Source organism: Sinocyclocheilus rhinocerous, unplaced genomic scaffold (genome assembly GCF_001515625.1).
Source record: "Sinocyclocheilus rhinocerous isolate Xijiao unplaced genomic scaffold, SAMN03320098_v1.1 scaffold682, whole genome shotgun sequence".
Classification (NCBI taxonomy): Eukaryota; Metazoa; Chordata; class Actinopteri; order Cypriniformes; family Cyprinidae; genus Sinocyclocheilus; species Sinocyclocheilus rhinocerous.
In genome coordinates, this window is record NW_015642528.1 from 1,258,616 (window position 1) to 1,274,083 (window position 15,468).

General features: G+C 37.5%; 3 protein-coding genes across 5 annotated transcripts in view; 2 read left to right on the plus strand and 1 right to left on the minus strand.

Annotated features, from left to right (window-relative positions):
* The first annotated feature begins 1,675 nt into the window (after positions 1 to 1,675).
* On the plus strand, positions 1,676 to 2,774 carry gng8 (guanine nucleotide binding protein (G protein), gamma 8). Its single transcript, XM_016573122.1, has 3 exons — positions 1,676 to 1,728; positions 2,396 to 2,508; positions 2,646 to 2,774. The coding sequence occupies exons 2-3, from the start codon at positions 2,425 to 2,427 to the stop codon at positions 2,772 to 2,774; spliced, it is 213 nt and encodes a 70-aa protein (XP_016428608.1). The 5' UTR covers positions 1,676 to 1,728; positions 2,396 to 2,424.
* Positions 2,775 to 3,871: 1,097 nt separating this feature from the next.
* tmem45b (transmembrane protein 45B) lies at positions 3,872 to 8,414 on the plus strand. Its single transcript, XM_016573121.1, has 6 exons — positions 3,872 to 3,949; positions 6,307 to 6,512; positions 6,713 to 6,916; positions 7,007 to 7,191; positions 7,276 to 7,418; positions 7,498 to 8,414. The coding sequence occupies exons 2-6, from the start codon at positions 6,314 to 6,316 to the stop codon at positions 7,613 to 7,615; spliced, it is 849 nt and encodes a 282-aa protein (XP_016428607.1). The 5' UTR covers positions 3,872 to 3,949; positions 6,307 to 6,313; the 3' UTR covers positions 7,616 to 8,414.
* A 77-nt stretch (positions 8,415 to 8,491) lies between these two features.
* Positions 8,492 to 15,468, minus strand: part of LOC107756114 (nuclear factor related to kappa-B-binding protein-like) — a 27,358-nt gene continuing 20,381 nt past the window's right edge. For all 3 annotated transcript variants that reach the window (XM_016573118.1, XM_016573116.1, XM_016573117.1), the window contains exons 19-26: positions 14,423 to 14,502; positions 14,083 to 14,297; positions 13,324 to 13,600; positions 12,994 to 13,203; positions 11,017 to 11,772; positions 9,034 to 9,140; positions 8,784 to 8,919; positions 8,492 to 8,698 (exon numbers count right to left, since the gene is read on the minus strand). In XM_016573118.1, coding sequence (XP_016428604.1) covers positions 8,573 to 8,698; positions 8,784 to 8,919; positions 9,034 to 9,140; positions 11,017 to 11,772; positions 12,994 to 13,203; positions 13,324 to 13,600; positions 14,083 to 14,297; positions 14,423 to 14,502 — 1,907 coding nt within the window. In that variant the 3' untranslated portion in view covers positions 8,492 to 8,572. The remainder of the gene's footprint in view (positions 8,699 to 8,783; positions 8,920 to 9,033; positions 9,141 to 11,016; positions 11,773 to 12,993; positions 13,204 to 13,323; positions 13,601 to 14,082; positions 14,298 to 14,422; positions 14,503 to 15,468) is intronic.

Genomic DNA, 15,468 nt, shown 5'->3' on the forward strand with positions numbered 1-15,468 from the left:
AAGCACACAGCAAGAGTGGCTTATAGACAACTCTGTGAATGTCCTTGAGTGGCCCAGGCAGAGCCTGAGCTTGAACCCAATCAAATAATTCTGGAGAAACTTGAAAATGTGCATTTGCTCCCATCCAACCTGACAGAGCTTGAGAGGTGAAGAGGTGAGGAGAAGAACGGCAGATAATTGCCAAATGATGATGAAAAAAGCTTGTCGCATCAAACAAAAAAGACTTGAGACTGTAAAGTTGCTTCAGCTAAATATTTAGTTAAGGGTATGAATACTTATGCAATGTACTTATTTCAGTTCTTTATTTTTTTTTTTAAATAAATATGAAGTTGTGACAATTCTGTTTTTGCTTTGTCAGTATGGTGTATGGAGTGTAGATTGATGTGGAAAAAAAGTAATTTAAAGCAGTTTAACATAAGGCAGCAACATAAAATGTGAAAAAATGAATGGGGTATGAATACTTTCGCAAGGCACTGTAAATATGTTAAATAAAAAATATATTTGTTCTCTGAAAACAACAGATTTAGCTGTTTTTCTTCTCAAGTAGATTGATGTTTTAAGGATATTCAGATTTTTGAAATGCATCTTACTCAGAAATAACGTGTGCAAACATTTTACTACAACCAGCAGAGGCGAGTCCTTAAATGCTTATCCAAATATACTAAGTAGCTTTACAATATGGCACTGAGCCAAAGAGGATCAGGAAATTACTACGTAAAAGTGTCTTTTTTGGACTGGAAGAGTATTTTCTTTTCTTTTCTTTTCTCTTCTTTTTCCTCCCTCACTCCCTCACAGTGATCCACCAGTGCCATGATGAAATATTTAAATGCCAAAGCCGATTGTTGTAGTGAATTTTCAGTACCTAATTCAGTGCTGGATTTAGCTACATTTTTCACATCTGCACTAACATGTAGACCAATAAATCATGTCTGAGAACAGCTGCTAATGAGCCAGTTGACATTAAAGCCCTGGAGAAGAGCTTTGAGCCACCTGCAGTGAGCTCAACAGGCAATCCTTCCCCAGGTATTAATGATGAGAACTGAAACACTTAACCACAGCATCAGTTTCTCTCCCGGTGTCACATCCTCTGGGTGGGATTCGTATCAAGAGGGACATGTTAATCTAGAGTGCAAATATTTATTTTTCACAAATAATAAAAGATCAAAAAATAAATAAAGAGAAACAATACTGCAAGTAATCACATGCAGGATTAATAGCCTTCTGTCTTGACAGGTAGCAAACATTTGTTGGAGGAGGGCATGAAAATCATCATTTGGTGTAAATTTAGCCCAGACCCCAGGCTTTTATATACGGTACTCAACAAAGAATAAAAATTATTCTCTTTTATTATAACCGTCTTGTACTAATTATCTGATCTTCTTCAGTTCAATAATTTATTAATGTTTTGTCTATATCTGTTGAAACAGCAATTTTATAGACATAATAGCTCAGTGCAGCTCATTGTGGTGGCAGGTATCACTCATACGCTATTATGCATGACTGAGATATTCAGCTGAAGGTCACACCCTATGATGCCCGTGACTTGCCTCTTCAGCCCAGTATGGGGGAGGAATAAAAGCTAATTATGAGAGGCGGCAGCCTTTCCCATCCCTCCACTCCTTACTATCTCTTCATTCAGTCCTTCAGGTCGTAATGTGTACAACAAACAATCTACGATAACAAGACTTTTCTTCTGCCAGCATCACGGATAAATCTGGATCAACTGTGGTAAGTCATTAAGGTATATAAGCAGCATGCTGTGTTAAATATAGATAAAGTTTTGTTTTGTAATATAATGTAATATACAGTAACTGTAATATAATATGACAAACAGTTATGCCACATTATATTGCATTGCTTTGCAACTGCATAATTCAAATTTTGGTGGTGCTTTGATTTCCATATGAAAATATATTCCTAGTAACAGAAACGTTCTGTGTGCTAAATTTATGAAGAAAAAAGTTAAATCCCCTAAAAACTTTTCGAAAAATGCATAAACCATTCATTTCAATAGAACATCTCAGACAACATATTGTTCAGCTTCTGAGCTAAAAGTAAACTGTGTGAATTTTGTGAAATTGTCACTTTAATGTTAAAGTGTGAAGCATATTATATGACTTTATATTAATAAGTGAGCAGATTATTTGTGGTCTCTAGAGGATTTCTGCACTCCTCTCTCCCACTGAGCCTAATCCAAAGCACAACCAGCTGAGACCCAGCAAAACAATTACTGCAACTCTGCAACAGAGATGTCTTTAATAGCCTAGAGGAGCCAATAGCATTGTCTTCTTAGGGAACTAAAACATCAGACATCTGTAGAACTGGAGGTGAGTTGTTATCTACCAGATGCATTTAGCTGGACTCTCCTGGGGTTTGTTTTGCTGTATTCCTGCAGGGTTAATTTGGTGTCTACAAGAGAGCAGTATGTCTAATAACATGGCCAAGATTGCAGATGCGCGAAAAACAGTGGAACAACTGAAATTGGAGGTTAATATTGACAGGATGATGGTAAGACGCATTTTTATGCTAAATAATTTGTTAGATTTATTCATTAACATACTCGATCACAAAATTATTTAAAATTATTCAAGAGGAAAAGAAAATACACAGAAAGGCACATTTATGGTATGTATCTCTTTGCACAGGTATCTAAAGCAGCAGCTGAGCTGATGGCTTACTGTGAGTCGCATGCAAAAGAGGACCCCCTGGTGACCCCCGCACCATCCTCAGAAAATCCCTTCAGAGAGAAAAAGATATTCTGTACAATTTTGTAGATGCTATTTATAGGTTACAAGGTTTATTGTATTATTTTCAAGATATCCCTTAGACCTTAAAGGGATAGTTCACCCAAAAATTACAATTCTGTCATTAGGTTAATTACTCACCCACATGTCGATCAAAAACCCGTAAGACCTTCACTCATCTTAGGAAAACAAATTAAGATATTTTTGATGAAATTTGAGAGCTTTCTGACCCTGCATATAGAGAATGTAAAAAACAAAATGTCTCTGATGTTATAATGGACTATTTTAACGATGCCCTATACGCTTCTGGGTCTGGGAACATTTCAGTTGCATTGCTCTCTATGGAGGGCCTGGCCTGAAGCTCTCGGATTTCATCAAAAATATCTTAATTTGTATTCCGAAGATGAGCGAAGGTCATTACTGGTTTGGAACGACACGAGGGTGAGTAATTAACGACAGAATTTAGATTTTGGGGTGAACTATCCCATTAAGCCAAATGTTTCGTTGATTTCATAAATGTCACTTAAATGTCAATAAATGTGAATAATCTCTACATGTCCCAATATGTTTTAGGCTACAAGAACAGGTTTCTTTGTGTTTTGGAATTTTCATTCATCCAGGTCATCGTTTAGATAATAATTTAGCCTTCATTAATATATTATTTTTCCTCACGGTGGCGCTACAGTTTTAAAATGTTTGTTAATCTCTATTCATCCTTACAGCTGCTATGAATGTTTGGTGAGGTTGCTCAGCCTACATAACAGCAATAAAACAAGAGAGAGCAAAGTTCATTCTGCTTAAGGTTTGTTTGTTGTATGTCCTTGTGTATCAGCTTCCGTGAATGGTTTATATATTAACATCCATTACAAATGTACAAATTCATCAATACCTGCATACCTAACAGATTTTTTACCATTTTTTTGTGTTAACAAATGCTGTAAATGCTGCCTATAGAACAATATGAAACAAAATTTTAAAATAACAAAGCAGCTGCATATAGAAAAAAGTAGAAAAGTTGTCACTAACCCAGGAGCAGGTGGGCGGGGTCATCTTTTCTAAGTTGCTCGTTCTGTCAGTCAAGCACAAGAGGGGCGGGGTTTTATAGGCAGGTGAGCAGGTGCGCTCAGGTAACTAGGATATTCCCATCACAAGACCCACACAGGAGCACTGGGCGCCCCGCCGTGACAACACAGGCCAGAGTTAAGGTAGAGTAAACAAACAAGATTACACCTTCAACTCCATATGGTCATCTTTTGGTAGCCTATACAATTAAATTATGGAAATTCGTACTAGAGATTATTAATTTATTTTATGGACTAGCCTATTATTAATACTAATACCGCACAGTCTCGAGCTCGAACAATCACTTAACTTGGGTGATTTTTCTGATATTAAATCTGTACATTAATTGCATTTAGTAGGCTAGGACAGTTTTCGCCAAAATACCAGTAATTAGAATTATTGTTACTACTGTAAAATTATCATAAATCACGTCTCTTTCAAACAAGCAAGAGATATTCAAAGATCTGTCATTCATTTTCTTTAATTACAGGTTTTTTTTAATGAAAGTGGCTACCGCATGTTTAATTTCAGTAACAATAACTATTGTAGTTATATTTTATCCAATACTGTAGTTACCAGGGGTGTGGACTCGAGTCACATGACTCGAGACTTGACTCGGACTCGAGTCCCAAATTTGATGACTTGCGACTCGACATAAGCTAATTAAAGAAGACTTGAGACTCGACTTAGACTTTGACAGCAATGACTCGAGACTTGACTTGGACTTGAGCCCTGTGACTCGGAAAGACTTTATGATCAGATCAAAGTCGTTATAGACGCGTCCCTGCAGCGTGTTTGCGCTTGACTGGCAATAAGCCAGAGACTGCGTTCAGGGAGCGCTGGATTTATAGGCTAGTATACATTAATGGAGTAATAACATAACTTACGACAAAAGAGCCGAGATAAAAAAAATAAAAAAAATTACATGATTCGTCTAGCGATCTCCGCTCGTGAAAAGCGCTGCCCTGTCCGTTTGCTCGCCGCCCAGCAGACACACGGAGCGGGCATGAGAACCAGAGGTGCTGCCGCGATCACTGGTGCTCGCCTCATCATCACTGTGACCGCTTCTGTTAAATATTCCTCACGTCTTCTGTTTGTTCGACACCGAGGTGCACCAAGAGTGACGGATACGCATCCCGGGCATCCCGCTCGATGTGCTTTAATTTTTTTTTTTTTATTTGTAATAAACACCTCTCTGAGACCTGTTTGAATTTGATATGGTAATTAATACTGAGACACTAATTTGGGCAAAGAGCTCTAATGACTTGTTTAAGACCTAAAGCTAAAAGTGGAGGACTTGCAACTCGACTTGGACTTGCCTGTCTTGCCTCGGGACTTGACTTGGGACTTGCCTGTCTTGACTCGGGACTTGACTCGAGAATTGAATGCAAAGACTCGATACTTGTGACTTGCAAAACAATGACTTGGTCCCACCTCTGGTAGTTACTATGGTTAATGGGCTCCTTGGAGAATTCTGCTAAACTACTGCGCTGAGACAATAGTCGACTTGATTTATTTGCAAAACAATAAACTCTCCCACACGCGCGCGAGTAAATAAAAGTGCTATCTTACCTACCGGGAAAAACTTGATTTCCAACCTCACTGGCAGAAGATTACATGAACCGTCAAACTAAATGTGACAGAGACGAGAACTCCCTTAGATGCTTCGTGTTTAAAGGTGTGGGGTTTCTGGTGCTATAAAAGTGGATCCACTATAAAATATATTTATAAATATATATATTTTTTTTATAAAAAATTATTATAAAATCCACTATAAAAGTGGATTATAGGAATATCTATGTCTTATCTTTATTAGAAAGAGCTTTGCTATAAAATATATAAATATATATATTTTTTTTATAAAAAATTATTATAAAATCCACTATAAAAGTGGATTATAGGAATATCTATGTCTTATCTTTATTAGAAAGAGCTTTGTAAGTAAGACAAATTATTTATAGCTGATATGGATCCCAACAGGTAACCAGGGGCCAGTTGCATAAACATAGCAGCTATGTTAAGACTTAATAACTCACATTTGATTGGGTCTTAATAGTTTGACCAACTAGTAGCTAGCCAAGAGATAACCAGACTTACTTTTTGGATTCAAATTAGACCATTCTCCCTTTTTATAACTGACTTTGAAAAGTAGATGACCAACTTTTTAAGACTAGTCCAAGCGTTTTATGCACTCTTAATATTTTCTCTGATATGAGCACCATAAGTATACATTCCTATCAATAACATTTTTAATATCTACATATTTAAAGATTATCAGAGAACTGCCTGTTGTAATAGCTTTAAGTAATAAAGGCTTATCAATACTGAACTTTGGTTTGCATGACAATGATTGATGTCCAGGTCCTATGAAAGCCAGCTTTAAACAACATTCTAGTTGCTGGAGGCTATTTTTATGTACTTTGTTGTAGTTGACATTGAAATATTTACATTTTTGACATTTTATAAATTTTTTTAAATAGCAACCATTGTTTTTTTCCAGGGGTAGAATGGCCAACTTCAAGGGACATGCATTACCTGGTACATTCTTCCTGCTGTTTGGCCTGTGGTGGTCAATAAAGTACCCGTTCCGACAGATACAGAGGAAAAAAGAGAGGCAACATGGGAACAGAGACAGACAAATGCACACTGTACTCAACCGCATAGATTTAATCGAAGGAGCTCTGAAGATCTTTTTTGCATTTGTTGGTGAGCTGCAAATCACACACAATTCTTTACCCTGGTTTCCTATCCAATTTCCTATATAATAGTAAAAGAATGAGGATGACACTGTACTAATAAAATGAACATATACTTAAATGTATACATACATTTCCCCTATGTTTCAAATTTTATTAATAAATCATTTTAATCTGCTTCTTTAAAAATACACTGAAATCTGTCTCCAGGAATCATGGCAGAGCAGTTTGTGCCTGATGGCCCTCATGCACATCTGTATCAGGACGGCTGGGTGAAGCTGATGAACTGGCAGCACAGCACCATGTACTTGTTCTTCGGTGTCTCTGGCATTGCAGATGTTCTCAGCATGTCTTCTCACCACGTGCCAGTTGGTCTTGACCGTCTCTCCCTTTCTTTGGCTCTCTTTGTGGAAGGTATCAAGCAAAATGAGCCATTAATGAAGTGAATATGCAGTGATATCCCGCCATTGAGCTTCCTGAAATGTCATCGCTTCTCCCTTCCAGGGTTCCTTTTCTATTTTCATGTCCACAATCGTTCTCCTCTGGACCAGCACATTCACTTTCTGCTTCTGTTTGCGGTGTTTGGTGGAGCCGCCAGCACAATGATGGAGGTGTTTAAGCGAGATAACACAGTGCTGGAACTTCTTAGGTGCAGTTTGGCCATCCTACAAGGCACATGGTTTTATCAGGTAAAGACAACATCGGGTGTAGAAAAATCTGGTTTAAAATGAGAAATTACGTCATTTCAATATGGAGATACGTTGCTGTTTCAGATCGGGTTTGTGCTGTATCCTCTAAATGGAGAAGAGTGGGCTCTAGACAGTCATGATAACATCATGTTCATCACCATGTGCTTCTGCTGGCATTATGCTGTGGCTCTGCTGGTTGTGGGCATCTGCTACTGTGGAGTTTTTTGGTGGGTGGACACCGTTTTGGACGAATCAAAAAGTTTCCACTATTTCATTGTGCTTACATTGTGCCCATGATCTTTCCAGGTCTTCAAAATGGTGTGAAGGAAGGAAGCTCGGTGACATGGAGATGGGCCTCAGAAAGTGCGCCGCCTCGGATTCTAGCTCCCAGAAGGCTTTGCTCCAGGAATCAGATGAAGAGTAGTGAGAGCCTGTGATGACTGCCAAGACTGAATGCAAAGCTTTTTGCCCTTTTCTCTTCTAGCAAGCTGTCTTTCTAATAGGACTATATGAGTTTATGTTTGCATCATTTCTCTGCAAAAGATTCTCAAAAGTGCTCATGCTGAAAATATCACATCCAAATGGACTTGTAAATAATGTGGTTGTCACAGGTGTCAGAAGCACCTGGAAAGACCCTGAGATTTGCCAAACTAGAGGTAAAGAATAGATCATGATATTCTTTCAGGATATAAAACACGTTTGAATGATACTCACTCCTAAATACCTGTAATAGTTGCATAATAATGCATTCAAATGTTTTATAATGAAATGTAAATGATTATACAAGCATGTAATTGTTTGTCAGTTTGATTCATTTTACTGACCACATCATGTAAACGAAGTGGCCCAAAACAGGCAAATTTGTAGTTTTACATATACATAATTTAAATGCAGGGTTAAGCCTTAGATTCGGTTCGGTTGAGTTAACGTAACAGTTGATTTTATTTGATCTGTTTAGCACAATCATTTATTTATCATAACACAAACAAACAGTACTTGTTAAATTACATTTCTCTAGAGGAACACATGATATAAAAAGCACAAATAAACAAACTTGCCTCTGTGTACATGCCAACAGCTTCTAGTGGAAAAACCATTCACTTTAACTAAGATCTTAGATTGATACCTTACTTCCCTTACAATATATCAGCATTCAAATCAAACTTCCTTTTTCAACATATAACTGAAATGCTGGGAACAAAGTTACAGAAATGCTGCATCAGGACAAGACCAGCACTTAGAATCTGACACTGCTTTGCCCATACACAAGCTTCATGGGAAAGTAGACTTTTTATTTTGAGGACTATGCTTATTTTTATGATGTTTTATCTTAATCTGAAGAGAAATGGCTAGAGCTATGGCCTTTTAACTACTGTACTTCTCATCGAGGGTCTGGGTTTGTCTTTGGCGAGGGTGCAGTAGAGACCACCACCGTCGACACTGTGGATTTCGGAGAGCTGGCGGCTGTGCGCTGGGGCTGTTGAGCCGGTACCGTCTGGATTCGAACCTGGGGCAGAGAAACATATTCGGTTAACTCACATGTATGGCTTGTAAGACCAGTTTTAGTTTGTTTAGAAGTAAGCTGAGTCAACCTGTGTGGCCTGTCCCTGCTGCTGGAGCTGCTGCAGCTGTTGAGCAGTCACAAAGCTGACAGGCTTGTTCCCAGCAATCAACTTGGTGCCTGCCGGCATGGTAGTTAGGATAATGTTCCTCCCCAGATTGCTGATACTAAAAACAGAAGACATATTTGCCATTTCAGCTGACAGGGAACATAAATAAAAAAAAGTCTGCAATTTAAGATTGCTGTTTGTTTACTATTAGATGATGAAACAGAATGCTCACTTGGTGCTTATGTTCCCTTTAAGTATGGGAGTAGTGACCACACTCTTATTTTTCAAGGGTTGGCTGAGGACAGATAGAGGCACCGTGATCCTTGTGGGAAGTTTCCCCTGAAAAGAGCAAAGATTATAATTTCAGTCATCATTGTAACAGGAAGTTATGCACAACAAACAGTGGCTCTGCTCCAAAGTCTACATTGATAGGCAGCATCCTAACTGAAATTAAACCCCACTCTATTTATAGGCAGCAACAAAAGAACAAAAACAGTAGCAAATATTACTTTCCATTTTGCTAAGTGAATGATGTACTACAAAAATAAGCAGTATGTATTTGTGACTTTTATTAGATTTAATAGTTTACATTAATACTATTCAAATGAATTAATTCTATTTATAATCAACATATTTTGAATTTTTTAACTAAGCTTGTTATGGGATTGCATTTTCTACAAAGGATACATACATGCAATGCTGTGTAGCGTCTGGACCAATCAGACACACCATTTTTCATTTGATTTAACAAATCAATTATTCATTAGATTAACAAACGTTCACAGACCCCTCACCCAATAAACATACTGGGTGCCAAGTAGATGACGTTTCCCTCAGGTGTAGATCTGCTGAATATGCAAATGGTTCCATAACTTCATTCCTTATTTCCTCTTTACTGGTTAAGCTTTAACCCTTTCCTATACCAACTGTATGTGTGTGTGTGTGTGTGTGTTTATGTGTATGTTAGACCAGTTTAAGTGTGTATTTGTATGTTAGACCAGTTTAAGTGTTTATGTAGTATGTTAGACTAGTTTAAGTGTTTATGTAGTTAATAAAGTTTTGTATCACACTTGACGTTGTTCATTGTTTGCTCATAACTGGAGTCCCTTAATCATGCAGATTTATGCTACAAGCTCTGTGTAGAATTGTACAGTAAGAAAGTAATTTCCCTTAACCAGGAAATTAACGTTCTTAGAATTGACAGACAGTTGACCCTGAGAGGTCAAGTAAATATCTACAGCGGATCTAAATATTTATAATTAATTATAACTAGTTATGATTAATTATTCATATTTCCCCATGAGCTGATTCGCTACAGCTGCCTTTTAGAATAAACAAATTCAAATAAATTACAAATGTATTAACAAATTATGTTCTTTTGAACTTTCTATTCATCAAAGAATACGGGAAAAAAAGGTTTTATAGTTTCTAAAAAAAATAACTGTTTTCAACATTGATGATCAAAAATATTTTTGAGCAGCAACTCAGCATATTAGAATGATTTCTGAAGGATCATGTGACACTGAAGACTGCAGTAATGGCTGCTGCAAATTCTGCTTTGCCATCATATAAATTACATTTTAAAATATATTAACATAGAGAAGATTTATTGAAAATTAAAATAATATTTCAGAATGTTAGTTTTTAAGTGCATTTTTGATCTAAATGCAAAAATAAATTTCTGAACTAAATGCAATCTTGGTCAAAATAAATTGTACAGATTTAGTTTATTTTTAATTAAATGTCTAAACAATTAAACAATAAAAATGCTCATAATATCATTCAAAATAAAAAATGACTGTTTAATTCTAATTTTGTTTTAAATAAACGAAAAGAAAAAAAAGTAATATTATATACTTTTTACTAGTGGTTTCAGACTTTTCAACCACACTGCATTCTATGAAAACAGACACTGAAATTCAGCTTTGCCATCACAGAAATAAATTATATTTTAAAAGTATATTAACATAGAAAACTGTTTTTTGAAATTCCAATAAGAATTCATAATATTACTGTTATTACTGTATTTAAAATCAAACAAATGCAGCCTTGGTGAGCATAGGATACTTGCTTTAAAAACATAAAAAATCTCACCAACCCCAACCTTTTGAACTGTAGAGTACTAAAAATAATTTTTTTCTTATAAAAAAAGTGCTTTTCAAACTACCTTATTTTGAAAGGTGTTAATGAATCATATACTAAAAGATAAACTTACAGCTTGTGTGGCTACTACAGTAGCACTGACCGGCACCTGTCTGACCGTGGCCGCAGCAGTACCCAGTGAAAGTGTAGAGCCTGTGCCTGCAGGGCCCAGCGTCACGCCTTTGGCCCCTCCCACTCCACTGGTGGCTATGGTCACAGTGGCCGCCCCTGATGATACTGTGACAGGCTTTGTACTTGCGGTGGTTGTGCTGATTGAGACAGTCTGACATGTTTTCTGAGGGATCACACCAAGGTTTGGCACTATTCGAATAGTGGTGCCTGCTTTAGAGTCAGATGAGGTGACAGTGGAGAATGTGCGGGTCTTGGGGTCAGCCATAGTGATGGCCAAGGCGGGCATGAGGCGGATGGCAGTGTCACAGGCGGATTTCAGCTCCGGGTGAACCTTGACTAGGGTGGCCGGTGCTTTGGCAGCCAGGTTCTCAGCTGTCGCAGATGCAGCGGTGCTCGAGGCAGGAGGTGAGGGCTGTGGTGGAGACACATGTAGTGTAGCAGAGATGCTCTTGCTGCCTGAGCTTGTAGCGCTGCTCAGCATGTCTGGAGTGAGTTTGACAGTGGCCATTTGAGATTTAGTGAGGGTGGCCATCATGTCCGGGGTGATGCGAAGTACCGTCTGACCTTTGGCATCGGTCGTAATTGAGGAGGGGGGCAAGCGGAGCACATCCTTCCCCTGAATTCGGAGGTTAGTGGCAGTGAGAGGGATCCCTGCCCCACTCTGGGTCTTTACACCTAACTGACCAGTGATTGCAACCTGGTTGAAACAAAAGTGAGTGAGATTTAATATGGAAATTGAATGGATAATATCCTCCGTTTATCATACTGTGTTTTAATTAGAGATGTATAGATACATTCTGGCCAATAAAGATAAGTCAATAATTATTTTCATGTATATATATATTCAGGGAAAATGCATTCAATGACAAAGATAGGCATTTTTCCATAATAAAATAAGAGCAATTTAATATTAATATGGGTACAAAATTGTTACTAGTAGATATGTATGCAAACTGAAATTACAGCTCCAGAAAGTTTATTTAAACAACAGTGCAACGTTTCGACAAGTCAGGCCTTTATCAGACATAATCCCAATTTCTTCATTTATTGCTTTTATTTTGTCCTGCACCTAAACCCAATTTTGATTTTGGATATGCAAACCTACATTGTTGTTGTTGTTTTTAACCTAATATTTAAGCCATCAATCCTGGAAACTAAATTCCTTAATTTTTCAAATGTTAAATGTAAATGGCTGATATTAAAATATTTTGATACTAAAAACAATAATTTTAAATGCTACAAGTGAATTTAGGCATCAGCACTGTGAGAAATTGATATTTATTTTGCATTTGAAATTATTAGTGCTTTTAATGACTAATTGATTTAAATTCCATTCATTCCAAAGAAGTGAATACTGGCAATGATCAGTTTATACGTTCTTATACATTTCATAGAAAAATACATTGAAATAACATTTATTACAAATACTGAAAAAAAAATTCTGTTTTGCTGTAGTTCTTGAAAAACTTAACATTTCAAAGATTTTTTTCAACTTTTAATTAATATAAAGGGGTTAAATGTAGTAAAAACATAGCAAAACATGGTAACATTCAAAACTTTGACATTTTCTGCACATTCAGTAATTAATGAGGAGTTATTGATCAGATACAATATGGTTTTAGTTTAAAAATATTAAGTTAACTTAAATATTAAGTGACTTTTTAAGCTTTGTAAGCTCATATTTTACCAGGTCAAAACTGACCTGGGAACGCGAAAAGTGTATACAGTTTTTTAATGCAATAGGAGAGTTAAGTAAGCGTAAGATGACAGCAAAGGTAATCTAAATGCAAAAACAGGCATGTCTGATGTAGATATCCAACATCTGATATCTAATATTGTCCAATAACCAGTATGGTTCCCATATATCATGCATCCACTGTTTATTCCTGGTGTAAACAGAGTCTAAAGCAATTTGTACCTGTTTGATAATATTCTGGCTGCTGACACCCTGCAGTACTGCAGGTGATGTTGGGTTGTGTGCCGGGCTGGCAGAGGAGCTCGTCTGAGGTTTGGTTACTGTGACCGCAGAGGCAAGACCTGAAACAGTAAGACTGGCCTGACCCCGTGAAGCCTGCACCTGAATGGGACTTCCTGCAGACTGGCCTCTTAGTGGTAGAGTCACCACCGCCTGCTCAAAGACAAACAAGAATCTAATACAGGTACTTGACAGGATAGAATTGGACACGTCATCTGTTTATACTACACTGAATGAACAAACGTTATTGTAATCTGAGATGCTGTAGTGCACCTGCGTGATGCTCTTTCCATGGGCCACAGTGACTGGCACCCGGATGTGGTGAGGGCTCTGATGCACTAATGTGGCCGCCTGGCCTGCAGAGGACGTCTGAAGACCGGGCTGAGCAGTGACCACTCGCACCTGAGGTAGAGAACCGGTGGCAGCAGAGTGTGCCACAACCCGAGTTGCAGGCTGCAGAGAGGCCTGCTGGGAAACCTGTGGGCCAGGCTGACTAGCAGATAGCAACGTTCCTAACTGAGGCATGGAAGGAGGAGACATCAGCAGGACACTGTGGGTAAAAAAAGATAAATGACATTATGATAAATAAAATCAAATAATAAAGAATGGAGCATGTGAGTAACGATACAGCTGAATTTCAGCTTTGTGTTGCATTGTTAAGGTGCGTCACTTTACCAAAATGTCGGCTGAATTTGTCTCGGTGAGATACACATTAAAGAAACAGTTCAACCAAAAATGAAACTGTGTCATTACTTCACCCTCATGTTGTTTCAAACCTGCATGACTTCAACAGAAAAGAAAAGGAAAGACTAAGCATTTCAGTAGCATAAACATTCTTTGGAATTTTCTAATTTTGAATTTCCTCAGTGTTCCACAGACGTCAGTCAGTCATATGCGTTTTGAAAAAAAAGACAAAGGTGAAAAAAACAATGACAAGATTTTCATTTTTGGTTGAGCTAACTATAAAGGAATTGGATTTGCCAGATTCGCTCCTAAGGGAAATTCTTTCTTAGTTGTTTATCAGCCACTGACCTTGAAGTGGTTTTGACGGGTTCTGGGGCGCCTACTTTGGTTGGAGTAGCTGCTGTGGAAGGGAGGGGTGATTTAGGGGTTCCATGTGTGCTTGGTGTGGGGGTGGAGGGAGGTTGAGACAAACTGGCAGCTGCAATGGCTACTCCTTCACTCCCTGAGCTCTGAGCAGCCTCTGCAGCACCGTTCTTACTTCCTGGCTCCTTACCACCTGCCTTCTACATTACACACAAACATAAAAATATGCAACAGCTGATGCAAACCAGCATGGACCAACAGTGACACTTTACATTTCAAATTAGTGTGAAAAGACAATATTATGGATGAGTGTGGAAGAACTTACAGGTTTGGGTGCTGGTTTGGGCTTCTGCTGCAGAGCTTTCTTGGCTTTGGCAGCTGCAGCCTGGGCCTGGTGTATTCGCTCTGATTCAAGAGATATTCATGTTTAGTATCTGGATCTATTTAACATTAAATCCAGCATGTAACTAGACCAACTTCTTCCTTTTAAACTTTATTTGCATAGTTATGCGAGAATCAGGAAAAAATCTGGAAGCATCTGGTGTGCAGGGCTGTGTCTCAGAGAAATGGCCAACATCCAGCTTTTTTGTTGCGGTGTTGTTATTAACCAAAACTTGATCATTGAAATAAAGCTAAAATAAAAAAATATATAAATATTTGATGAAAAATTGACTATTTTTAACTTTCAGTTAGCTGCCAAGGCAACATTTTTAAGTTTTAGTTGAAATGCTACAATGACTACAACTGCAATAAAAATAAACAAATGCTACATAGAAATAGGCCTATATATAAAAAACAATAACTAATAAAAATAACAAAATTACTTAAACTTAGGCTAAAATTAAAATGAAAACTGAAAATATAAAAATAAAAACTATTCATTAAAATAAAATAGCACATAAATAATACAAAAATTACACTGGTTTGGTATCATCCTGTCATGTCTGACTTTACAGGTTCATATTTACTAATAGCAGCATATAGAAACCTGATACAGCCTGCTATTCTCCGAATACTAAACCTGTTCTACTTGTCGGGCAATATAAATGGGATTCATTAGTGAAGTGTGACAGCAAGCACACGTACTGATCCACATTCTGCCTGTGGCAATGAAATCTTTTTGATTTTATGTAAATGCATTAGTTACCAGCTAGGGCTGGACGATATGGCCAAAATTTATATCACGATATATTTCTTAATTTCGGTTGATACGATATAATTCCGATATCGATATGAACACTATTTAAAAAAGCCTCGTAAAACCTGCCAAGAACGCCCACAACAGATGTTTGTGCATACAAACTTATGAAAAATGAATTTGCCAAGTCTATGACACCTCATATAAAACCATATAATATTTTAGAAAAAAAA